At 37.5% G+C, this 26,927-nt stretch overlaps 1 protein-coding gene across 4 annotated transcripts in view; it reads left to right on the top strand.

The window, feature by feature from the left end:
• ZDHHC9 (zinc finger DHHC-type palmitoyltransferase 9) overlaps positions 1–23,783 on the top strand; it is a 46,197-nt gene extending 22,414 nt beyond the window's left edge. For 3 of the 4 annotated variants that reach the window (XM_036226652.1, XM_036226650.1, XM_036226653.1), the window contains 7 exons: positions 2,717–2,875; positions 15,103–15,240; positions 16,178–16,226; positions 16,988–17,090; positions 17,874–17,977; positions 18,812–18,908; positions 22,258–23,783. In XM_036226652.1, coding sequence (XP_036082545.1) covers positions 2,717–2,875; positions 15,103–15,240; positions 16,178–16,226; positions 16,988–17,090; positions 17,874–17,977; positions 18,812–18,908; positions 22,258–22,371 — 764 coding nt within the window. In that variant the 3' untranslated portion in view covers positions 22,372–23,783. The remainder of the gene's footprint in view (positions 1–2,716; positions 2,876–15,102; positions 15,241–16,177; positions 16,227–16,987; positions 17,091–17,873; positions 17,978–18,811; positions 18,909–22,257) is intronic. The other variant, XM_016152765.2, reaches the window with a different exon arrangement.
• The last annotated feature ends 3,144 nt before the right edge of the window (positions 23,784–26,927 follow it).

The raw sequence follows: 26,927 nt of genomic DNA, 5'->3' as shown, positions 1-26,927 counted from the left end.
AAATGGAAATTATAAAAGGGGGCCAGTCGGAAATGAAGAATACATTATCTGAGATGAACAGTATATTAGAGGAAATTAACAGGGTGGATGAAGAAAAGGATTGAACCACTAATATAGGGGATGGGGAAGCCAAGGACGGCCAATCAGAATGGCAAGAAAAAATGTAACCACGACTATAATAATAATTTATGGAGCCTATGGGACAAAATTAAGGGTAACAACATCTGTGTCATAGGGGTACCTAAAGAGGGATAACGAAGTCGAAGAGCTATTTGAAGAAATAATGATGGAAAACGTCCTTAACCTGGTGAAGGAAATAGACATGCAACACCAGGAAGCTCACAGAGTCCCAAAAAAAGATGAACCCAAAGAGGCCCAAATGTTAAATACAAAGAGAGAATCTTAAAAGTAGCAAAAGAAAAACAGCTAGTTTCCTACAAGGGAACACCCATAAGACTGGCAGCTGATTTCTCAAAGGAAACTTTGCAGGACGGAAGAGCTTGGTAGAATATATTCGACATTATGAAAATCCAGGATCTACAACCAAGAATACTTTATCTGGCAAAGCTATCATTTAGAGTTGAAGGACAGATAATGAGCTTCCCAGACAAAAATAAGCTAAAAGAATTTATCACCGCAAGTTAGTATTACAGGAAATGTTGGAAGAACTTCTTTAAGAAGAAAAAACATGTATTGAAAACGGGAATAAAAAATGGTAACAACTGCATTCCTATCAATTAGTACCTCAAATGGAAAAGAATTAAGTGTTCCAACCAAAAGATAGGGTGGCTGAATGAATAAGAAAACAAGACTCCTATATATATATGCTGCCTACAAAAGGCTCACTTCAGAGTTAAAGACACACAGACTAAAAGAAAGGGGATGGATAAAGATATTGCCTTGATGGACCTACAGGGTATTATGCTGAATGAAGTAAGTCAGATAGAGAAAGACAAATAGCACATGATTTTGAGTACACGTGGAATCAAAAGAAAATCAGCAGCAACAACAACAATAACAAAAATGGAGACAAACTCACAGATACAGAGAATATTTTGAAGAATACTTGATGGGAGGGGGTTTGAGGGGACAGTGGAAAGGGCAAAGGGATTAAGAAGTACAAATGGATAGTTCCAAAATAGCAATGGAGATATAAAGTGTAGCATAAGGAAAATAGTCAACAATGTTACAATAAATATGTAAAGGAGAAGAGAGTTACTAGATTTAGTGGAGTGATCACTTTGTGAGTTAGATCTTTAATCACTGTACAACTGAAACTATTATTGTATGCCAACTATAATTGAGGAATACTCATTGAATTGTACAATGTAAATATAAGCAACCAATTGTCTATTATATTTCAATAAAGCTAAAAAAATTGAAAAAAAAACACAACGAGATATCATTCCACATCTATAAGAGTGGCTGTTATCAATAAATAAAAAACAAGTATTATTGAGGATATGGAGAAATGGGAAACTTCATGCACTGTTGGTGGGATTTCAAATTGATATAGCCATTATGGAAAACAGTTTGGAGTTTTCTAAACAAATTAAAAATAAAACGACCTTATGACCCAGCAATTATACTTATGGATATTTATCCAAAGAAAATCAAAACACTAATTTAAGAAAATAATTGCATCCTTATGTTTACTGTGGGACTTTTATAATAGCCAAGAAATAGAAGCAACCTAAGTGCCCATCAATAGACGATTGGATAAAGAAGTTGTACATATATATAATGGAATACTACTCAGCCATAAAAATGAAGTCTTATCATTTGCAATGACATGAATGGACCCAGAAGGTATTATGATAAGTGAAATAGGTCAGGCAAAGACAAATACCATATGATTTCAATTATATGTGGAATCTGAAGTACAAAATATACGAACAAACAAAAAAGCAGACTTATAGATGCAGAGAATAAACTGGTAATTGCCAGAAGGAGGGGCTTTCGGGGGCTGGGTGACAAAAAGTGAAGAGATTAAGAAGTAAAAATTGGTAGTTACAAAATACTCACAGGTATGTAAAGTACAGCATAGGAGATACAGTTGATAATATTTTAATAACCATGTATAGTGCTGGGTGGGTACCAGAATAATTAGGGGAATCATTTCATAAATTATAAATGTCTAACCACCATACTGAATACCTGAAACGTATAATGCTGAATGTCAACTCTAATTGAAGAATAAAAATTAAAAAAAAATCTCGGTAGCCACTGCTACATTGCTTACTGTAATATATAAAAATACCTTCTATCATTGCCAACACTGTATATTTTAATTTTTAAATATTTGTGAATGTAATAGGTAAAAATGGTATTTTTGTGTTGTTATTTTTTTGATTATGAGTGAAATTGGATGTTTTCATTTCATGTTTTTTTAGCCATTTATATTTCTCCTTTATATATATATATATATATATATATATATATATATATATATATATATATATATATACATACATATATTTGTATCAGTCAAAAACTTGAAGAAACACTTTTTCACATATACATATAAGAATTGCATGGCACTCAGTGGAGTTTTGGGGGGATACTGGTATTGACAATCTAGTCTGGGAATGCTAGTCTGGAGAAGATAGTGGGTTTATGGCACTTTTGATTACTTTCATTGCTTTTGGAGAAGTGGTGAAACTTTGGCTTCAAATAATGACTATCAGTGATGTTAACTGTCTTTACTGATCTACAGAAGCTACCAATGGTGCGGTGCCCCAGGGCCAGCGACCACCCCCTCGTATCAAGAATTTCCAGATAAACAACCAGATTGTGAAGTTGAAATACTGTTATACATGCAAGATCTTCCGGCCTCCCAGGGCCTCCCATTGCAGCATCTGTGACAACTGTGTTGGTGAGTAAAAGCACCAGGGCTTTGTCTGGGGGAAAGGCTGAGTTGAAGAAGATCAGGGTGATTTTTCTCAGGAAAAATCAGTAGGGATGGGAAGATAGATTTAAATAGGCAACAACTTCTGAACAACTGTAATAAACTACTTCTGTAGACCAAATTGGAATTTAAATATATTCTAGTCTAAATTAAAAAAAAAAACTCTTTGGTAAATGGGGAAGTAAACAACCTGTTTTTCAAATCTAGATTTTCCTTGACTGGTTCTGTTTCAAATGGAACCTGGCTTGCATAGTGGGAGGAGAACCCTAGTCCACTGGAGGGCAGCATCAGGGAAGGAAGGGCTATGTAAAAAGTAGTGTTCCCATGAAAGTTGCTAGCACTTATTGAGTTTCTGCTATATACTAGGCAATATGTGAAGTGCTTTCTCTTTCTCTCATTTAAGACTTGTAAGAAATCCATGAGTTAGGTATTATTCCATTTTAAAGATGAGGAAATAGGCGAAGCACCTTTGTGTAGATTCATATAATTAGTAAGAGTTGAAGGTAGAACAGATCTGATTCCAAAACCCTCATTTCTTCTTCCTCTGCTGCTGCTGCAAGGGTGGCGGGTATATGTGTACATAATACATGGTCTGTGCTTCTCTTTGCATGTATGTGGTTTAGTTTAAATCACTGCATAGCGCTGAGCCCTGGGAAAGATCAGAGACAGGCAGTAAATATGTTTAACAATAGGCATATATATGCAATCCCTTATATTATCATATCAATAGGGATACTTCCAGCATTCTTAATATATGCCATGGCACAGGCTTGAGTACATAGCTTTCCTCTTATTAGCCAATTCTTTAGGCAAAGGCTGAGAAGCTGTATCTTACTTTATTTGGTAAAAAGCTCTGTGTAGATAGGATTTTTAAAAATTGAAACTCATTTTAAATGAGCCAAGAAACTTCATATTACAAGAAGGTATGTTGTGAAGGTTTTCATAAAGAATTCCCTCTCATTATTAATATTCTTAGATATAAATAACTCAAATTGATTTTTTAAAAGAAACACTAACGTTTCAGTAGAAAAATAGACAGTTAATAAAATAGGAAATACAATTAGCTAGTTAACATGAAAATACTTTACTCCTACTAAAAATTGAAGAAATAATAATTAAAACAGGATCTTTTTAATCTAGAAAGTGAGCAAGGAAAACCTGATAACGCTTAGGTCTACATGGGTAGGAGTGTGAATTGGAACAATATTTTTGCAAGGCAACCTAGTAAGATTCATGAAACATTAAAAAATGTTTACCCTTTGATGCCACTGATTCCCTTCCTAGGGATCTATCCTAAGAAAATCAGAAAGTGGTAAAAGATTTATGTGCAGAAATATTTATTTGAGGATTATCATAATAATGAAAAATTGGATAAATTTAATTGTCTACTAGTCGATAAATGGGTGAGTAAATTGTAGGACATTCATACAATAGACTTTTATTGGAAAACCTCATGCCAGAAAGTGAAATGAAAGAAAAAGAAAACAGAAGATTGTATAGTATGATCTCAGTTCCACATTTGAAAAATATAAGTGTGTATAAAGAGATATGCAAGGAGATACTCTAGAATACTTATAGTTTATTATCTATAGGTTTAGGAATTTTGAGTGATGTTGTTTCCTTCATTAAAAAAATCTTCAAAATACTACGAGCAATTATACACCAACAAATTGGACAATCTGGAAGAAATGCTCACATTCCTTGAAACATACAATCTCCCAAGACAGAGTCAAGAAGAAACAAAAAATCTGAACCGACCGAATACCACCAATGAAATTGAATCAGTAATCAAAAACCTCCCAAAAAACAAAAGTCCTGGACCAGATGGCTTCACAGGTGAATTTTACCAAACATTCAAAGAAGAATTATCACCTATTCTTCTCACACTATTCCAGAAAATCTAATATGAGAGAAGGCTTCCTAACTCCTTTAATGAGGCCACCATTACCTTGATTCCAAAACCAGGCAAAGACATTATAGAAAAAGAAGCCTATAGGCCAATATCACTTATGAATATTGATGCAAAAATCCTCAACAAAATATTAGCAAACTGAATTTAGCAATACATTAAAAATATCATGCACCACGATCAAGTTGGATTTATTCCTGGGATACAAGGTTGGTTCAATATCCACAAATTAATTAATGTGATATACCACATTAACAAATCAAAAGATAAAAACCATATGATCATATCAATAGATGTAGAAAAAACGTTCAACAAAATTCAGCATCCATTTATGATAAAAAAAAAAACCGCTCAGAAAATTGGGAAAAGAGGGAACATAGCTTAACATAATAAAGGCCACATGTGACAAACCTATAGCTAACATCATACTTAGTGGGGAAAGGCTAAAAGCATTTTCCTTAAGATTAAGAACAAGACAAGGATGCCCGCTTTCACCACTCCTCTTCAGCATTGTATTGGAAGTCTTAGCCACAGCAATAAGACAAGAAAGAGAAATAAAAGGCATCCAAATTGGAAAGGAACAAGTAAAACTCTAACAGGAATTTCTTTTCAGATATATCTCCTCAGGGAAGGGAAACAAAAGAAAAAATAAACAAATGGGACTACATCAAACTAAAAAGTTTTGTACAGCAAAGGAAACCATCAACAAAACAAAAAGATAACTGAATGTTTTGGAGAAGATACTCACCAATGATACATCTAATAAGGGGTTAATGCCCAAAATATACAAAGAACTTATACAACTCAACAACAAAAAGTAATTCAATTAAAAAATGGGCAGAAGACCTGAACAAATACATCTCCAAAGAGGAAATACAAATGGCTAATAGACATATGAAAAGATGCTTAAGGTCGCTAACCATCAGAGAAATACAAATTAAAACCACAATGAGATATCACCTCACATCTGTCAGAATGGCTATCGTCAATAAATCAAAAAACAAGTGTTGGTGAGGATGCAGAGAAAAGGGAACCCTCATATGTTGTTGGTGAGTTTGCAAATTGGTACAGCCACTGTGGAAAACAGTATGGAGGTTTCTCAAAAAATTAAAAATGGATATACCTTTTGATGCAGCAATTGTACTCCTGGATATTTATCCAAAGAAAACCAAAACAATAATTCGTAAAGATCTATGCACTCAAGTATTCATGGGAGCACAATTTACAATAGCCAGGATGTGGAAGCAACCTAAATGCCCATCAACATACGACTGAATAAAGAAATTATGGTTCGTATATACAATGGAATATTACTCGGCCATTAAAAAATGAAATCCTACCATTTGCAATGATGTGAACCTAGAGGTTATTATGCTGAGTGAAATAAGTCAGACAGAGAAAGAAAAATACCATATGGTTTCATTTATATACAGAATCTAAGAAACAAAAAGAAACTACTCAAAAACAGACTCACAAATATAGTGGACAATCTGGTGATGGACAGAGGGAAGGGGATTTGGGGTCTGGGAGAATAGAATGAAGGGTTAAAGGAGTACAAATTAGTATTTGATAGTTGGTCATGGGGACAGGGAGCATGGCAGAGGGAATACAGTTAGTATTAATATGTTGGCTAGGTGGAGGGCCAGAGGAAGGAGGGAGCAATTGGAGGGGGGATTGTTTTATGAACTATACAGATGTCTAACCAATGTACTGTATACTTGAAACTAATTTAAATAAATAAATTTAAAAAAAGAAATTAAAAAAATATTCAGGTTTTCTACAATGAGTATTTATTGCTTATATTACCAGGAAAAAAGTGTGATTTAAAATAAGGTAAAATACAATTGTAGAAATGTATATTTCCAATATTTTTACATGGCAGGTTTGCTTAGAGTAAGAATTGAACATGTCATTCTTCTCTATGCCTTTCTTTTCTGAAAAGATATTGTAGTCCTTTAACTGGGAGATATATTATTCTTATAGTCTTATTTTTTGGCCAGTACACAGCTTAATGTTCTTTAGAAATGATAGATTTTATTCTCTGTTTTTTTTGTTTCTTAAAATAATACATGTTCATTGTAGAAAATATATGAAGTACAGAAAGTGTAAATAAAACTTAATCTTAAAATCGCTCTCCATTTTGCTTTATTTCCTTCCAGTCTCACTAACAAAATGATCACCCTGACAAATCTAGTACATAATTATTATAATATTATTGACTATATTCCTTATGCTATATTTTTTATCCCCATAACTATTTTATAACTACTAATTTATACTTCTTAATCCCTTTCTCTTTATCACCCATCCCTGATCCCCCTCCCATCTGGCAACAATCAAAATGTTGTTTGTATCAGTCTGTTTCTGTTTTGTTTGTTCATTTTGCTCTTTAGATTTCACATGTAAGTGAAATCATATGGCATTTGTTTTTTTCTGACTTACTCCACTCAGCACAATACCCTCTAGGTCCATCCATGTTGTCACAGGTGGCACAATTTCATTCTTTTTTAATGTCAAGTAATATTCTATTTTATATATGCACCACCTCTTCTTTTTCTATTTATCCATTGATGGACACCCAGGTTGCCTCCATATCTTGGCTACTGTAAATAATGTTGCAATGAACATATGGATTCTCGTATTCCATTGAAGAAGTGTTCTGTTCTGTTTTGTTTTTGTTTTTGATAAATACCCAGAAGTGGTGAGATAAATGGGTCCTTCTTTGTCTCTGTTATAGCCTTTATTTTAAAGTCTATTTTGTCTGGTATAAGTATTGGTACTTTAGCTTTTTTTGCTTGTTTCCATTTTCATGAAACATCTTTTTCCACCCCTTTACTTTCAGTCTTTGTGTGTCTTTTGATCTAAAGTGAGTCTCTTATAGGCAGCATATGTAAGGGTCTGGTTTTCTTATCCATTCAGTTACCCTATTTTAATTGGAGCATTTAATTTATTTACATGTAAAGTTATTTTTGATAGATATGCAGTTACTGTCATTTTATTATTCATATTTTTATCTGTTTTTTTTTTCTTCTTAAAGAGGCCTCTCCAACATTTCCTGTAATACTGGCTTGGTGATGATGAACTCCTTTAATTTTTTCTTGTCTGGAAAGCTCTTTATTTGTCCTTTGAGTCTACATAATAGCTTTGCTGGGTAGAGTAATCTTGGTCATAGGTCCTTGCTTTTTATCACTTTGAATATTTTATGCCAACCCCTTCTGGCCTGAAAAGTTTCTGTTGAAAAATCAGCTGCCAGTCTTATGGGTGCTCTCTTGTAGTAACTAATTGCTTTTCTCTTGCTACTTTTAAGATTCTCTCATTGTCTTTAACCTTTGGTATTTTAATTGTGATGTGTCTTGGTGTGGCCCTCTTTGGGTTCATCTTGTTTGGAACTCTGTACTTCCTGGGCTTGTATGTCTATTTCCATCATGAAGTTAGAGAAGTTTTCTATCATTATTTCTTCAAATAGGTTTTAAATTTTTTGCTCTCTCTTCTCTTTCTGGTACCATTATGGTACAAATCTTTGGTACACTTGTTGTTGACCCAGAGGCCCCTTAAACTATCCTCATTTTTTTTTTTTAATTTTTTCTTGTTGCTATTCGGATTGGGTGTTTCTTCTACTTTATGTTCTAAGTCACTGATTCACTCCTTTGCTTCATCTAATCTACTGTTGATTCCTCCTAAGGTATTCTTCATTTCAGTTATTGTATTCTTCAATTCTGACTCATTCTTTTTTTTGTTTTTTATTTCCTTTTTTGTGTTTTCTGTCTCTTTGTTGAAGTTCTCACTGAGTTCATCTGCTCTTCTCCTAAGTTCATTGAGCATCCTTATAAGCAGTATTTTTTCCCGGCTTTATTGAAATACAATAGACAATTAATTGCTCACATCTTTGCCCCCTCCTACCTTTTACCATTGCAGGGTGATTTCTTATTTCTCTCCGTAGTTGTAGTGTTTCTGTTCATCTAGATCCTAGGTGACTTTGCTTGCTGTTTCCTCCGTCCTTCTGTCACAACTTTGATGCAGTTGCAAGAGGAATGAACAAAGCCTCTATCTTCTACACCATAAGCAATATTTTGAACTCTGCATGTGGTAGATTGCTCGTTGAATTTTTTTTAGTGCTTTTTCCAGAGCTTTGTTCTGTTCTTTCATTTGAGACGTGTTTCTTTGTCTTCCCATTTCGGCTGCCTCCCTATGTTTGTTTCTATGTGCTAGGCAGTACTGGTATTTCTCCTGATCTTAGTAAAGTGGCCTTATGTAGTAGGTGCTTTGTGGAGACTTGTGGTGCCGTCTCCCTGATCTCCTAAGCCAGGTGCTCCAAGTGTGTCCCTTGGGTTCTGTGTGCCTTTCTGTCATAGTTGAGCTTTGGTTGCTGTTCACACATCAGTAAGAGGGATTGACCCTTGGCCGATTGGTTGTGAAGACTGGCTGGTGACTATAGTGGAAGAGCTGTTGTGCAGGGGCTGACCCTACAGAGCAGGATTCACTTTAGTAGGGCTCTAGTGCCTGTCCAATAGGCCCTTAGAGTGTAACATTTTCAAATATGAATGCTGAGCTGTGCTCCAGCTCAGACAGCAGCTGACCACTTGGCATGCAGGCTGAGGCCTCCTTGGAGGGCCCTGTCATAGGCCAACTTCAGTTGCAGCCTGTGCCCTGCCTGGAGCCACCTGTCATGAGCTAGCAAGCAATCTGCATGTGGCTGTCACCGATGCTGGGCTTGGATGTGTCTTGAAATGCTAAGCCATGAACTGAGGCTGGCTGCCACTAGTGCTGGGCTTGAGGCCGCTCAACAAGGGTTTCGGGGCACACTGAGGCCAGATGCTACTTATTTAGGTTTTGTGAAACTTTGAGAGATTTTAGGAAAGTTCTCAGCATGAGTCAAGACAGGCCAATTGTATGGAACATCCACTGGAAGCTGCTGTGGTGGGCCAGCAAGTTGGGTGGGGCAGTTTCTCAGGGAATCACCAGGGTGGGACAACCAGTATTAGTTACATTGATGGAGACTCAGATAAAGCAGCTGCCTGTATCTGCACACTGTGGGAGAGGGCTCAAGAAAGGAACAATGGCTTCTGCCAGCACTTAAATCTGGGAGAAAGCTTCCCCTCTAGCCCTCTCCTAAAGCCAAACAACTCAGTTCCTCTCTGTATGTCCCTGACACCTTCCAAGCTGTTTCCCCAGAGCCTGAGCTCAGAGTCAGTGAGACTGTCACCAAGTAAGTATACATGCAGGCCCCTTCAGAGGAAAGTCTGTGACTCCCTTGGCCCTCCATCTCATCCAGCTACTCTATCTGCTGGTTTTCAAAGGCAGAAGTTGTGGGAACTTCTCTTCTCGGCACTGGAACCTTGGGCTGGGGACCCTGGTGTGGGGCTGGGACCCCGTGCTCCTCAGAGGTATCTTCTCAGTCTAGATGCCCCTCCCAGTTCTCAACCACCACACACAGGTGTGGGACTGGCCCTTTAAACATCCTTCCCCTCCTACCAGTCATGAGGTGGCCTCTTCTGTGTCCCCAGTTGTAGGACTTCTGTTCAGCTACACTTTAGGCAACTCTCAATGATGGCTGTTCTGTAGTTTAGTTGTAATTTCTTTGTGGCTGTGAGAGGAGGGAAGCACAGCATTTACCTACTCTGCTATCTTGACTGGAAGACTATCTTGAGCATTTTTAATTCATCTTTAATATGTGTTTTTTGACTATATTATTTTAGTGACTGCATAACTCATCACATAACTATATTCTAGTTTATTTAGCCAGTCTCCTATCACTACATATTATTCACAATTCCATTTTATTCATCATTATAACACTGTAATCAAGATTATTAAATTTATGGATGTGGTAAAATTAGAACCTTCATACATTTCTGCTAGGATCGTAAAATGGTTCAGCCACTGTGGAAAACAGTTTGACTGTTCCTCAAAAAGTTAAGCATAGGAAGGGGGCAACCAAAATGGCATGGATGATAGGGGCTCTGTTCATCCCTTTGGCGGCCAAATCAAAGTTGTGACAGAAACAAGGACCAGCAGCAAGGAAAAATTGCCTGGGATCTACAACATACAACTATGGAGAAATCTAAGAAATCACTCTGCAACAGCAGAAGGTATAACAGGGCAAGGACACAGGGCTGCCTGGTCTCAAATGGCTGAGTGAGACAGAGGCTGCAGCAGTGGCAGAAGCCTCTTAAATGGGCCACGTCCACGAGTGGATTTTTGTGGTGATGGACCAGCTTGCTCTGAGCATGAGTGATGATTTGCCTGCGTTCAGGGGACACCAGGGACTTACAGGGAGACACTGTCGGAGTGAGGGCCAAGGCGAGACTCACTCTGTAGAGAAGTGCCAGCGATATCCATTGTTCCCAGTTGAGCCCTCCCCTTTCCCAGTGCGTGGACACAGCACTGCCATAGCCGTGAGCTCATCAAACTGGATAACAGAGGTTGCTCTGCACAGAGGATTGATTCCCTGAAACCCCACCTCCCCCAACTCAGGGCCCCCACCCAAGTCACATCCAGGTATATCCTCAGCGAGTCAGGTGTTCCTTACCGAGCAGCACCTAGACTCACACAGGAGGAAGCTGGCCTCCATTTCTGGCGTGGCCTTGTGAGGCAACTATAAGCATAGTATCTGTGGATTGCTTGCTGAATCTAACAGGTGGATATGGAGGGGCAAAGGGTGGGGCTAAATTTGGCCTGCAACTGAACTCCTCTCAGGACTGTGCTACTGGACACCTACTTCACAAATCCACACTAATAAGACCGAGAAACTTAGGAGCTTTGCTTAGTACATAGAAACAGACACAGAAAGGCAGACAAAATGGGAAGACAAAGAAGCAGAAACAATATGATAGATTCAGATATAATAGAGTCAAGTAATATAACAGATGCAGAGTTCAAAACACTGGGTATAAAGATGCTCAATGAACTTTCGGTTAAATTCCGTGAGAACTTCAACAAAGATAAAAAACATAAAAATGTAAATGGAAGTTATAAAAGGGAACCAGTCTGAAATGAAGAACACATTATATATATATTAAATGGAATAAACAAAGGAATAAGCAGAATGAATAAAGAAAAGGATCAAATGTCTTATCTAGAGGACAGGAAAGCCAAGGACACTCAATCAGAATGGCAAGAGATAAGATACCAAGATTCTAAAAATAATTTAAGGAGCATATGGGACAATATTAAGGGTCCAAATATCCATCTAATCAGTGTAACTGAAGAAAATCAAGATGTTGAACAACTGTTTAAAGAAATAATGATGGAAAACTTCCCTAACCTGGTGAAAGAAATGGACATAAAACCCCAGGAAGCTCAGAGAATTCCAAAAACCAGGGATCCAAAGAGGCCCACACTAAGACACTTCATAATGAAAATGCCAAAGGTTAATTACAAAGAAAGAATATTAAAAGCAGCAAGAGAAAAACAGATAGTTACTTATAAGGGAACACCCATAAGGCTGGCAGCTGATTTCTCAAAAGAAACTATGTAGGACAGAAGGGCTTGGCAAAAAAAATGTTCAACAGGATGAAGATTGAGGATCTATAACCAAGAATAATTTATCCAGTAAAGCAATCATTTAGAGTTGAAGGACAGAAAAAGAGCTTTCCAGACAAAAATAAGCTGAAGGAATTTATCACCACCAAGCCAATATTACAGGAAATGTTGGAGGGACTTTTTTAAGAAGAAAAAACATGTATCAAAAATAAGAATAAAGAATGGTAGCAACTACATTCCTATCAATAAGTACCTCAAATGGAAAAGAATTAAGTGCTTCAACTAAAAGATAGAGTGGCTGAATGGAAAGGAAAACAAGACCCCTACATGTCACATATAAGAGATTTACTTCAGATTAAAAGACAAGCTAAAAGGAAGGGGATGGAAAAACATATTGCTTTGATGGATCTAGAAGGTATTTAAGTCAGAGAAAGATAAACACTATATGATTTCACTTATATGCAGAATCTAAGGAATAAAAAGAATAAACTAATCAAAAAAAGACTCATAAATATAGTGGACAATTTGGTGATGGATGGAGAGGAGGGGCATTTGGGGGCTGGGAGAATGGGGTGAAGGGTTAAAGAAGTACAAATTAGTAGCTGATGGGTGGACATGGGGATGGGAAACACAGCATAGGGAATGCATTTAGAATGAATACGTTGGCTAGGTGGAAGGTCAGGGGAGGGAGGCAGCAGTTGGCGGGGACCATTTTACAAACTATATAGATGTCTATCCAATGTACTGTGTGCTTGAAACTAATTAAAATAAATAAATTTTTAAAAAATTAATAATAGAATTATTACATGACCCAGCAATTCCATTCCTTGGTATATACCTGTATTAACCTGCTTGGGCTGCCATAACAAAATATCACAGAATATAACAGAAGTTAATTTTCTCACAGTTCTGGAGGCTAGAAGTCCAAGATCAAGGGGTCAACAGGGTTGATTTCTGGTGAGGCCTTTCTCTCTCTCTCTTTCTCCCTGTCTCTGGCTTGCAGGTGGCCACCTTCTTGCTGTGTCCTCATGTGGAGCTTGTTTCTGTACTTGTGCACTTCTGGCACCTTGTCCTCTTCTTTTAAGGATACCAGTCTTATAGGATTAAGACTTCCCCCTTATGGCTCATTTAACCTTAGTTACCTTCTTAGAAGTCCTATCTCCAAATACAGTCACATTGGGGGTTAGGGCTTCCACATATGAATCTAGGGGAACACAATTCTGTCTGTAACAATACCAAAGAGAATTGAAAACATATTCAAACATTTTTGTATGTCAGTGTTCATAGCAGCATTGTTCACAATAGCCAGAAGATGGAAACAACCCAAGTGTCCATCGGTGGTTGAATGGATAAACAAAATGTAGTATATCTATACAATGAAATATTATTCAGCTGCAAGGAAGAATGAAGTCCTGATACATGCAACAACATGTATGAACCTTGAAAACATAAAGCTAAGTGAAAGAAGCCAGACACAAAAGGCCACATATTGTATGAGTCTACTTATATGAAATATCTGGAGTAGGCAAATTCATAAAAGTTCATAAAGGAAATAGTATATCTCTATTTCCTCATTACTGAAAATGTATTCTGCTAAAGGGGCGTGAGCATTAAGACTCTTGATACATATTACTAAATTACTTTCCAGAATGGTTCTCTAAATTTACACTACCACAAACAGTATATTAGAGTGTTCATTTTACCCTATTCTCATTAGCACTGATATTATTTTTTATGTTCTTATTTTGATAGGCAAAAAATGTCTTATTGTTGTACTAGTATGCACTGAATTATATGTGAATCTGAAAACATTTAAATATATTTTATATGGTATTTATTAACTTTTTGTCTTTTGACTATTTCCTTGAAGGAGTATTTCTATTTCGTTACTGATTTGTAAGGACATTTTATATGCTAAGGCACGAAATTTGCATACATTCCTGCTGGACTTTTTTTCCCCCTCTTTAATTTTTTATAGTATTTTTAATGTATATAATTTTTTTTAAAAGTTTATAGAATCAAATCTATTTTTCTTTGTCATCTGTGTTTTTTCCATTACTTTTATGTTCAGAAAATTCTTCTTCGTATGGGGCATAAATGTTTGTTTATCATTTATGCTTATTTTATGGTTTCGCTTTGTTTTTACATTTAACTCTTTAATTCTTCTGGAATTACTTTTGTTAGTATGAGGGGAAAAATATAACCCTATCTTCCACCAAATTGCCAATTGTCTCAAGAGTCATTTATGGAACAATACTTCCTTTCATCACTGATTTTGTAATGCTGCCTTTATTAGACAGTGAATTCTTATATATTCTAAAGTGTTTCTGGGTACTTTTCATTCCATTAAGCTGTGCCACACCATTTTAAGTATTGTAGCTTTATAGTCTTTTGCTAACTGGAGGTTAAGAAAAACCACATTACTCATTTTTGGAAACTTCCTTGGCTATTTTACTTATTTTTTCTTCCTGAACTTAATAGGCCTACCTGCTAAGATTTTTCTTTGGAAAAGCAATGTTTCTGCTGTTAACTGGCAGTGAGACTTATCATTTACTGCTTCAGTGCCTCAGTTTCCTCATCTGTAAATGGGGAAAAGAATATCTTCTTTTGCTTAGCTTCCAGGGCGATTATGGGGATTAAATGAGATGGCTATGAAAACATTGTGAAAAAGTAAAAAATAGAAACTAGTTTCTTACAGTTGAAATAAACAATAATCCTGGGGTTTTTGAATTAGTTACTACATAGATAGTGGATTTGCACTGTGTTTTGAAGGCTTTGGCACTGGACTGTCTTTCTTCCACAGAGCGCTTCGACCATCACTGTCCCTGGGTGGGGAATTGTGTTGGAAAGAGGAACTACCGCTACTTCTACCTCTTCATCCTTTCTCTCTCCCTCCTCACCATATATGTCTTCGCCTTCAACATCGTCTATGTGGCCCTCAGTGAGTATGTAGGGCAGTGTGTATTATTGCAGTGGGGGGTGGGAGAAGACTTCAAGACAGTTTAGGGGAGTGGTCGAATTTCCTGGTGCAATTTTACCATTGTCAAGGTGCCTTAGGACCAGTTAGAAATGAGCTTTAACGTCCGCTCTTTAGCAGGCCTCCAAACCTCAGCTCACATCAATTAGTATTTACTGAGTGTTTTGGCCTTCTCACTGGCCCAATGCTGGGGACTGGGATCATAATAGTTGGTCTGTACCCAAGGTACTGGGAATTTCTGTGGTGATTCCCAAAATTGGAGATGTATTTTTCCCGTCTGCATCCTCTCTTGTTCTGCCTTGTAAGACCTTCCCTGTGCCAGGTAGTAGAAGCACTTATACACAGAAATGCCTTTTATTAGCTCATGGTTTATTTTGGGAGATCGGAAATTCATACTCACATGTATGCATGTACACACACACATACACACACACATAAATCATCCGATAATAAATAAGGACAGATGGGATGTGAAGTTAAAGGAGTGGTCTTGATCAAGATAGCTTTCTGGGAAGAGATGAGTTCTCAGCTAGATTTTGAACAAGGGAGGAGACGATTGGTGAGGAGAGAAAATTTTTCTTGGATATTTCTGATTTCTTTAGTCTATGAATGAATATCCCTCTCCATGCCCATAGTTAGGGGCTAAGGAAAAGGGAGAGGAGCTAGGTGATTGGCTTCTGCCTGACTCTCTAGTTTAGTGTTGGGTTCTGCATTGGAGATGTGAACACTTTGGTCAGGAGACTATTGGCTTGGAGCTGAGAATCCCTTGTCTGAGTGAGGGCTTATCTCTTGTCAGCTTGTAACAAGGGATAGAGAGGAAAGGAAATAAGTACTGGGATAAATATGCATTTTTTACTAAAGTCACTAACTTTTCTCTCTATTCCTCCTCACGATTTCACAGAATCCTTGAAAATTGGCTTCCTGGAGACGTTGAAAGAAACTCCTGGAACATATCCTCCCTTGGCAGTATGTGCCTGTGAATCCCTTTTAAATTACTTTTCGGCATGCTTTCCATATGCAGTTCTCCCATCATCTCCTATTTAAGATGTCAGAGAATACCAAAGTCTAAAAAAAAAAAAAAAGATCTCTCAGTGATAGCAACCAGAATGGAAGATGGCCAGGACTTAAAGAGAGGTCTTTCCCTTACCCCTATCTCTACTGCTTCCCTCCCAAGTCCGTCTGATCCCACACTCAGCCCTGCTTTCTATAGAAGTTGTCTTTGCCTCAGTAGACCTCTTAAGTCACTTGCTGGAAGTTCCACCTTCCTGTTACAGCTAAGGCTTATTTCGTACAGCGGTTGCATTTCTGAAAATGAGATTCAGATCGGATTTCTATAAGTCACATCCTGTTTTTCCCACTAATTTAGTATTTATAAAATTTTTTCGATGGATTTTCCATCGACAGTGATGGCCAACATTGTTTAACTTTGGCCCCCTCATAAATGCCACCTTTAAAGGGCTAATGATGAGTAAATAGGCAGATTCACTAGAGATGTTAGAGAGTTACTCATAGTGAATAACCAGGAGTCTTTTACCTGTCATAAGCATTATATCCAGTGAGTTTAGAATTCGCCTGTTGTTGTATATGGATACTTGGTCATTTGTGATATATGTTCTGAGAGGTAAAGATAGTATGACTAGTGCTATGAATATGAGCTGAGACGTTGAGTCCCCTGGTGTGGCTTCTTCAACATTCCTTAACATTACCTCACTGTTCTAGAAGTACTCATTTGTTTCTTCACACTCTGGTCCGTTGTGGGACTGACTGGATTTCACACTTTCCTTGTGGCTCTCAACCAGACAACCAATGAAGACGTGAGTTAACTTTCCCTTATGAACATGTATTCTTCTTCTTCTCCCCAAAGTCTATTGTTACCTGCTAGAGAACTGGGTCTCCAGGGCCTGGGAGGTTGAGGCAGGCAGAAACATGGTATGGGTGATTGTTAAATTTGATATGCAAGAGAGAAAGTAGACTGCTTTTTTTTGAGCTGAATGCCTATAGAGACTTAGGAATAAGAGGTTGAATCATTGGTTCTTCAGCTGTTCATGGGTATTTAAAGGATAGTTGATGCCTCTGGATTTGGAATGGACAGAGACAGGTGCACTGAAAAAATTCTTGCTTTTTAAGTTATCAATTTGTGTTCACTGTAGAAAATAAAAAAAAATACAGATGAGAAAAAAATAGCAAATAAGTTCCTGTAGCTTTACCTCCTAGACATTACCACTATTAGTGGTATGATATATAGTATTCTAGACTTTAGACTTCTTCCCATGTTTATGTGACTATATATTTTGTGTGTTTTATTTTGTATTTTTAAGTGAAAATAATAATATCATTCAGTTACCTGCATTTTTCACTCTATTGTGAACATTTTTCCATTACTATGCATATACTTTTTAAATTTTCCTATTGTAGTAAGATACACAGTACATAAAATGTACTCTGTTAACCATTTTTAAGTATAAGTCAATGGCATTAAATACAGTTATGTTGTATAACCATCACCACCATCCATCTCCAGACCTTTTTTATCTTTCCATGTCTCATATATTTCTTCAACATAATTTTTAATATAAGCTTTGGCTTTTATCTTGCAGATCAAAGGCTCATGGACAGGGAAGAATCGTGTCCAGAATCCCTACAGCCATGGCAACATTGTGAAGAACTGCTGTGAAGTGCTGTGTGGCCCCTTGCCCCCCAGGTACTCAAGGTCCCTAGGACTCTTGGGACTAGCATCTCAACCTGATCTCATTACCTGGTCTGATGCCTTCTTCTGAATATGGCCTCTTTGTGTCAAATATATCTTCCCAAGGATTGTTCTTTGGTGCCAAAGCTACACAGGCCATAGACCACGGCTAGTTTTTTTTAAGTTATTTTATTTGTTTATCTATCTATCTATCATCTATCTATCTATCTATCTCTATCTATCTATCTATCTATCTATCTATCTATCTATCTATCTATCTATCAATCATCTATCTCTCTATTTAACAGTAAGGTGTGTGCGTATTTGTTTCTGTGCATGTGTAATTTTTTTACACTGTGTATTCACCTGTAGTTAGATTTTTTTCTGTCACTACATATTTGACCTCCTTTACCCCATCTACCTCCCACTTCCCCCCACCCCCTACCCTCTGGAAACCACTAGTCTATAGTCCATGTCCATGAGTCTCTGTTTGTCTTGTTTATTTATTGCTTTTAGGTTTATATCCCACATATAAATGATATGCCATTTTCAACTTTTTCTGTCTGGATTATTTCGCTTAGCATGATTATCTCGAGGTCCATCCATATTGTTGGGCAAGTTGTTTTGAAGGGTTAACCTTTCATTCTTATTTTATTTATTCCCTGATTAATGTGGTGTTCCCTGGTTTGTCAGAAAAAAAGTAAATGGAAGACAAGAGGCATTTGCTAGGATCAGGCTGGACTACCAAAGGGCAGGTTTATGTTTTCCAGTACATACAACAAGTTTCAATGGGTAGGTGGGTGGAAGGATTAATGTGAAGTGCTTTAGTAACTCTCCTATTTCCTTTAGTGTGCTGGATCGAAGGGGTATTTTGCCACTGGAGGAAAGTGCAAGTCGACCTCCCAGTACACAAGAGACGAGTAGCAGCCTCTTGCCACAGAGTCCAGTAAGTGTTCTTGACTTTAAGACTTTAAGGCTGAGTCAGTGATAGAGAATGTAGGCTAAATTTACACCTGAGAGATATAATTAGGCAGTTTCATGTCCAGTCACTCTAGCCGCCCTTGCATCCCTTAAGATCTTTGCGCCCTTGAGGTAGATTAGGATTTCTTCAACATTCTGTGCCAGCCACTGTGCTAGGTGCAGGATACGCCAGTGAACAAGGCAAATGATGTCCATGCTTTCAAGGAGCTCATTGTCTAGTGGGGATGAGAGATGAGAAAACAGGCTGTTGCTGGACATCATGAAAAGTGCCTTGACGAGGGCAGCATAAAATGCTATAGGAGCAAAGACAGGGGTTGGAAAGTGGGTTGGAGTTAGTGGTGTGGTTACTTTGGTAGAAGGGTGCTTCTTCACTGGAATATGCAGATATTGTGGGGACTCTCCCAGCTGTCCTGCTCAAGATATACTTCATACAGTATGTTCCTAAAATTTATTATCAGAACTTTCTTTTTTTATAGTAGCTTTATTGAAATATAATTCACATACCATAAAATCCTTATTTAAAATGTACAATTCACCAGTTTGTAGTATATTTACAGAGTTGTACAATCACCCCAATAATCACTTTTAAAACATTTCATTATCCCACTTCAAAAACCCTGTACTCATTAGTAGTTATTTTCCCTTTCTCCCCAATTTCTCCAGCTCCAGCCCTAGGCAACTACTAATCTACTTTCTTTACAGATTTGCCTTTTCTATGCATTTTATAAATGGAATCATATAGTATGTGGTCTTTTGTGACTGGCTTCTTTCATTTAGCATAATATTTTCAGGGTTCATCCCTGTAGCAGCATGTAGCAGTACTTCGTTCTTTCATATGGCTGAATAATATTCCATTATGTGATTAGACCCTATTTTATTTATCCATTCATTAGTCAGTGGGCATTTGGGTTGTGTCCACATTCTGATTATTATGAATAATGGTGCTATAAACAACATGTACAAGTTTTTGCATGAACATGTTTTCATTTCTTTTCCCTATGTACCTGGCAGTAAAATTGCCAGGTCATGTGGTAACTCTATTTTTAGCCTTTTGAAGAATCGCTTGACTGTTTTTCAAAGTGGCTGCACCATTTTACATCTACACCAGTAGTATACGAGGGTTCTAATTTCTTCATATCCTTGTCATCATTTATTATCTGACATTTTGATTCTAGCCATCCTGGCGGGTGTGAAATAGTATCTCATTTTGGTTTTGATTTACATTTCTTTGATGACTAATGATGTTGAACATCATTTCATGAGCATCTTGGTCATGTGTATATCCTTGGAGAAGTGTCTATTCAGATTCTTTGTCAATCTGAGTTTTTTTGTTGTTGTTGAGTCGTAAGAATTTTTTATAGATTTTATTTTTATTTATTTTTCCCATCTTTAATTCCCCTCCCCCACACTTCCACCCCTGACCTATGGATGTTGTTATTTCCCCTTAAGAACTGGATCTCTGAAAGTGAGGTGTCTCCTCCCACATGCTCGGGGCTTGCACCCAGGGCCTGGCATCCCTGGTGCCTGGCTCACCTGGGGTCTGGAACACCTAGAGTATGGTCTGTGGCTCCACCTAGGGTGCAAACACAGGACCTTCTGTGTGTAAAGCAGACATGCTAACCACTGCACTATGGAGCCACCCCCAGAATTCTTTATATATTTTATATGCAATTCCCTTATCAGATATATGATTTGCAAATATTTTCTCACATTCTGTGGGTTGTTTTTTCATTCTTTTTGATGGTGTCCTTTAAAAGGTTTAAATTTTTATGTAGTCCAATTTATCTATGTTGTTGTGGCTGCTTTTGTGATCAGATCTAAGAGACCATTGACTAATCCAAGGTCATAAAGATTTATGCTTCTGTTTTCTTCTAAAAGTTTTATAGTTTTAGCTCTTATATTTAGGTCTTTGATCCATTTTGAGTTAATTTTCATTTATGGCATGAGATAGGGAGTCCGAATTCTTTCTTTTGCATGTGGCTATCCAGTTGTCTCAATGTTGTTTGTTGGAAAGACTACTCTTTCTCCATTGAATTGTCTTGGTACCCTCATCAAAACCATAAATGTGAGAGTTTGTTTGTGGACTCTCAATCCTATTTCATTGATCAATGTCTACTCTTATGCCAGTACCATACTATCTTGGTTACTATGGTGTTTCAGTAAGTTTTGAAATTAAGAAGTGTGAATCCTCCAACTTTATGTCTATTCTGGGTCCCTTGACTTTCCATATGAAATTTAAGAGCAGCTTCTTAATTTCTGCAAAGAAGCTAGTTGGAATTTTGATAGAGATCATACTGACTCTATGGATCAATTTTGGGAGTATTGCCATCCTAAGAAGATTAAGTCTTCCAAGCCATTAATATGAGCTGTTTTTTCATTTATTTAGGTCTTCTTTAATATCTTTCAACAATGTTTTTAGTTTTCAGAGTATAAGTTTGATACTTCTTTTGTTCCATTTATTCAGAAGTATTTGATTCTTTTTGATATTATTATAAATGAAATTATTTTCCTAATTTCATTTTTGGATTATTCATTGAGTGTATATAGAAAAACAATCAATTTTGTATATTGATCTTGTATCCTAAGACTTTGCTGAATTTGTTTATTAATTCTATATAATAGATTTTTAATAGACTTGAATTTTTTTAATTGAATCCTACCTTTAAGTGAATGCTTTTCATAAGGGAGATAATTGTTCTCTACTTTCCTAAAATTTGAATTTTCTTTTTTGAAATACAGCAAACCCACTTTTATATATTATCATCATTTCGATAATTTTTGTGATGAGTCTGGTTTTAAATCATAATAATTTAGGTTAGTGATTCTCAGCTGAATGTGGGGAAGGGTGGTATTTTAGAATCACTCTAGAGGTATTTTCAAAACCATATATGTCATTATAAAATTTTGCTACCCCAACCTCTTTAGTTTAGAATCACTATTTTAGTCAGTTGTGTGTTAGGGCAGAAATATTGAGAACCACTGATCAGGTGTTGTTAGATAAGTATGTTATAACATTCTATTGTGAAGGGCAGGGACCTGTGTAATTATTTGCGGTCCCATTATTATTATCATGAATAATAATGGTAGCATCTCTCCACATCAGTTAAGAATAGAACTCAAATAAACATCAGTTCCATTCTGCTGAGAAGATGACAACAGTCTGGTCTTGGCTCTGAGTTCGGTGTTGATGGTTGCATATCTGTAACATTGGTGTGGTTGATAGGTTCACAGGAAGAGCTCAGTGTGTACTGATTATCTTCATTTGGATTTTGAGAGTGTGCTTTGTATTGAATTTGATATCTTTTCATTCTCAGGTGCTAACAGAATATCTGAGCTCAAATGAAATGCCGGACACCAGCACTCCTGAACAAATGCCACCCCCGGTACACCCAGAGCCACCACAGGAGGTGGCTGAAGCTGAGAAGTAGCCTATTTGTGGAAGAGACTTTTGTTTGTGTTTAATTAGAGCTGTGAGAGATTTAAGGGGAGAAGATAAACCTGAGACAGAGAGCAAGTAAGCTGTCCACTTTACTGTTTTTCTTTGGTCTTTATTCGCCCAGTTGCACACTGACATTTTCTTGCTGCAAGTTTCCCCCTGCCCCTGAACTTAACGCAGTCACAGAAGATGTCAGTGACTTCTGGTAACTGGAAAAATGGGTTTCTTGGGCCCTGGCACTGGTTTCCCACAGCCTCAGCCACAGAGTTTCCTTGGACTCTCCTCTCTTCCCTCCAGATCCTAGTTCTCCTGCTTGGGGTGATTGGTCCAATTCTGGGATTAAAGTTTCTTGAGATGGGCTCAAATCCTCTACAGCTGCTGCATGGCATGAGTCCAGAGACAGTCACAAAGAACTCTGGCCAGGGGCCTTCAGAATTGAAGAGAATGGAGAGAGAGGTTGGAGGATTCTCCTGGCTACAAAGTGCCAACATTGTCGGCAAATCCTTTTAGGAATGGGGCAGATAGCTTCCACTTGTATTTATTCATGTAGCTTCTCCTTTGTCCCCTATCCACTCTCTAACCCTCAAGCCCCAGTCTTTTCCAATTAGCTATATGTAAGTAGTTGTAGTATAGATAACAATTTAAATTTCTTATAGACTACCTGGAAACTTTTGAATACCTGTGCCATTTTCAATAAGAATTTATGAGATGCCAATGTCATCTGTCTCATTTCTCCTCTTTTCTCATTAGCCCTTTTTAACTTGTTTTCCTTCTAACTCTTGCTCCCACTAAGAGCAGGAATGGCAGTAATAAAAGTCTGCACTTTGGTGGTTCCCTTTCCTCAGAGGAAGCCCAAGTGCTCACTTAAACACTACCCCCTCAGACTCCCTGTTTGAGGCCTGCAGAGGCCCTGAATGCACAAATGGGAAACCAAGGCACAGAGAGGCTCTCCTCTCCTCTCCTCTCCCCCTACATCCTCTCAAAAAAAAAAAAGAGAAAAAAACAGGACAACTAGTACTTCCATTAGGCCTTGGCAGAGTGAAGAGGAAAAGCTCAGCACTGCTGCCCTGCCAGTTAACCTACCTATTCCAAGGCCTTGGCCCACCTTGGGCTTGGTAACCACACTGGGGGCTTCCTCCAAGCCTCACTCTTCCAGCACTTCCACTGGCAGAGTCCCAGAGTCGCTTTACCCTGGGGGTGGGCTGTGGCCCCCAGTGAGCTCTGCTCAGGACCTGCTCTATTTCAGGGAAGAAGATGTATGTATTATATGTGGCTATATTTCCTAGAACACCTGTGTTTTTCTCTTTCTAAGCTAGGGCCCTGTCTGGATGATTTATGGGGAAGGGGGAAGTGTAAACTAGAACTTTTAATCTATTTGAAGCTGATTAAACTGTCTAATGCAAACTGCCTGCCTCCTCCTTCCCCTTTCCATTTCAAGGATCACCATGGGGGTGTGAGTATCTTTGTTTGAGTGTGTGTGAGGTTGGGGTGGGGTCAAAGGGGTTACTTGTTATTAGCCATACTCCCATTTTCCAGGGGACCCTTGGGTTGGAGAGATAGCTCCCAAACTCTCCATTAATCTCTACTACATTCTGGGCCAAAGTTTACCTTATTTTGGAGTATGAAGAAAGGGCTTTCAAGGCAATATACAATGTTAGCAAAAGGGGGAGAGTCGGGGGTTATATTAACTTAAGAGAAAAGTGTTCTTTATTAGGATATTCTGTTTATGCAGTTGGATGCTGTTGATTGTAAATGAGCCTTGGTTATTAAAGTAAGCTCATCAGGGCCTCCCCTGGGAAATATTTTGTTAGTGATCTTTTACAAGTGATGGTATATATTTCTTTTTAAGTGATCTATAATCAAGACTTCTTACCAATTCCTATCACATTCTTTCAAGTTAATCAGAATTAATGAAATTTGACTGCTCCCAGAGTTTTCTCTATGTCTTCCTATTTTCCTTACAGCAGGATTTGAGTTTCATGATCCTCAGAGAAGGAGAGAGGAGGAAGAGGGGGAGGGGGAGGCAGAGGGGGGCTGACTCAGATTCTTCTTCTATCTGCCTCTACTTTACCGTTCTCTTTCTGGCTCTATCAGTTTGTCCTTGTAGTTACATTTTAGTCAGTTCAAAATAAAGTCAAGCCTGGGGAGTATGACCAGTTAACTTGCCACTCAGATAAATCACTTTTTAGTCAGTTCTCAGCCCATCCTGTCTCAGCCTACCTCTCCTGGGCTAGAGTGTATTTCTCTCCTCCCTCAACTTAACCTCAACCACTCTTCTTCATTCTCTTTCTGAGGTGAAAGGTCAACATGGAAATCTCTTTAATATGAACTGATTATTGTTTAGTTTTCTGCTATTTTGTACACCCTGCCTTTCTTTTCCTTTATAAATCTTCTGTATTTTCTGGCCTGAAAATCTATCCTACCCATACCACATACCAGTTGGGACTGTCCATCTGAGTTTTGATCAGAGGGGAGATTGAAGAATTGGTCCTTCCCTAGGAATAGGCCTTAAATTGTTTGTTTCTTTCAATGGCTGACATTGTCTCTGCCTCTTCCCTTTCTCCACATTCCTTAAATTTCCTATGCACCCCACTTCCCCAGGCAAGAGTGGTTGGATCAGTCCAAAATCTCTGGGGGCTGGTGAAATTTGGCTATTTGGGGTCATTTCTTTATGACCATTTTGTTCTTCAGCCCCTTGCCCTAGCAAAAAGCACCCATCCCCTCTTTGATTTTTTTCCTTAGTGGAAGAGGTAGGTTCTAATTCTATAGCAGCTAAATTCCATTCTTCCTGCCCTAACCTTCCTGCCTTTACCACTAAGGCCCCTTTTCCTACTGACCGAATCACTTTACCTTGCTGGGGAAAGAAAAAAAAAATATTTTGTTTTAAAATCTATTTTTTAACTTAAATGCAATTTAATACATAAATCTGTGCACTTTTGCATGAGTCTACAAATGTTTATGTGTGGTGTATTTTTCACTCTTTGGTAATAAAGAAATCTTTCTTTTTGGGAGAAGCCAATTAATGAAGGAGACTTGAATGGTTTTAGAAATACAGGGATGTCTGCTTCTTTGTGTTTCTGCCTCATTTCTTTACTTGTGCCTAGCATGAGTGACTGGCTCCCTACCCTACCTTTTTATCCCCTTCCCTTGAGGAGGCCCTTAGCTTAGTCGGGCAGAGAGAGGGACCTGTTCTCTGTCCAGTAGCCCTCTGGGACCACTTGGATTGGCCCAAGTGATAACCTAGTAGTGTAGTCCCCCTCCCTCTCCCCATAGTGTGGCCCTGTTGGTCCTTTTCTTCCAGCGCAGTTTATCTTATACTCCTGAGGCTGGGGCCAAGCTAGGGAAAATCACCAAAGGATCACAGTAAATGGTTTTTAAAAAATGATAATTTGCTCTCGTGCCTCGGTGCTATGAAAGAAGAGCAATGCTTCCAATAATTCAAAAAGCATTTGTGTTAATTTTGAAAATACATTCTAGGACTCACTTGCTGTTCTTAAATGGTAGGTTTTAGAAATAGTATCAAAGGCTAAAACTGTGAATATCATCAGTTTTAAAGGATGAAAACCCAACTCACAAAAAAGAAGTCCTTGTAGATTTCATGTTTCAGATAAATATGGAAAGAGAATGGGAACTAGAAATCTGTATCTGAAACTTTTGAATGGCCTATAAGATGTTAATGTAGGTAGAAAACCCTAGTGTAATCAACTGGGCCTGATTATTATACAAATGATTATAAACTATGTTTTATACTTTTAATATTTACACTGCATTTCCAGGAATGCAATCATTGTGTAAACTGAGGGAAGATCATACTTTATTTTGTTCAGTTTTACCAAGAGTTGTGACTTTTGAAAATCGTGTCACCAATAGCAATGCCATTTGTGGATTTTTAAGTTGCCAGTATAACATACATGTATTAGGCTTCCTTTCTAGCAGTTGAATTCATAGTGAATGAACATATATAAGTGGAAGCATCTGACTACTTTCTTATATCTTTAGTCTAGTCTTGCCTAAGCATAATATATTGAAATATATATTATCTTACTATAAACTATTTTCCTTTTATTTCTCCTTTATATTATAGTTTGTGTATTATATTGCTCTTCTGGAAATTATGTGTATAAATAGGTTATATTAACTATGAAATTCATTTCAAAGTGGCAAAGGGTACATTACAAAATATTGTATATACCAAGGGAGGGTTGGGGTTGATAGGGTTCAGAACTGTTGGACTAGATTATCTCAAATGTCTCTTTCAACCTCTAAATATTTGGAAAACTTAGAAAACAAACCTCCTCCCCTTACACCTTTTATGTGCTTTTTAATTTTAAAAGTAACACATGCCCATTATTGAAAATTGGGAAAGTACAGGAAAGTAAGAAGATTTTAAAAAATCACCCATAAACTCATTATGAAGTTATAACAATCACTGTTAACATTTTGGTGTATTTCTTCCTAGTCTTTTTTTTGTGTGTGTGTTTGTGCATGTGTATTTTTAAATATAACTGGAATTCAACTACAAATATAGTTTTGTAATCCTGCTTTTTT

This window comes from Rousettus aegyptiacus, unplaced genomic scaffold, assembly GCF_014176215.1.
Source record: "Rousettus aegyptiacus isolate mRouAeg1 unplaced genomic scaffold, mRouAeg1.p scaffold_m13_p_9, whole genome shotgun sequence".
NCBI lineage: Eukaryota > Metazoa > Chordata > Mammalia > Chiroptera > Pteropodidae > Rousettus > Rousettus aegyptiacus.
This window is presented reverse-complemented; position numbering and strand designations above follow the sequence as displayed.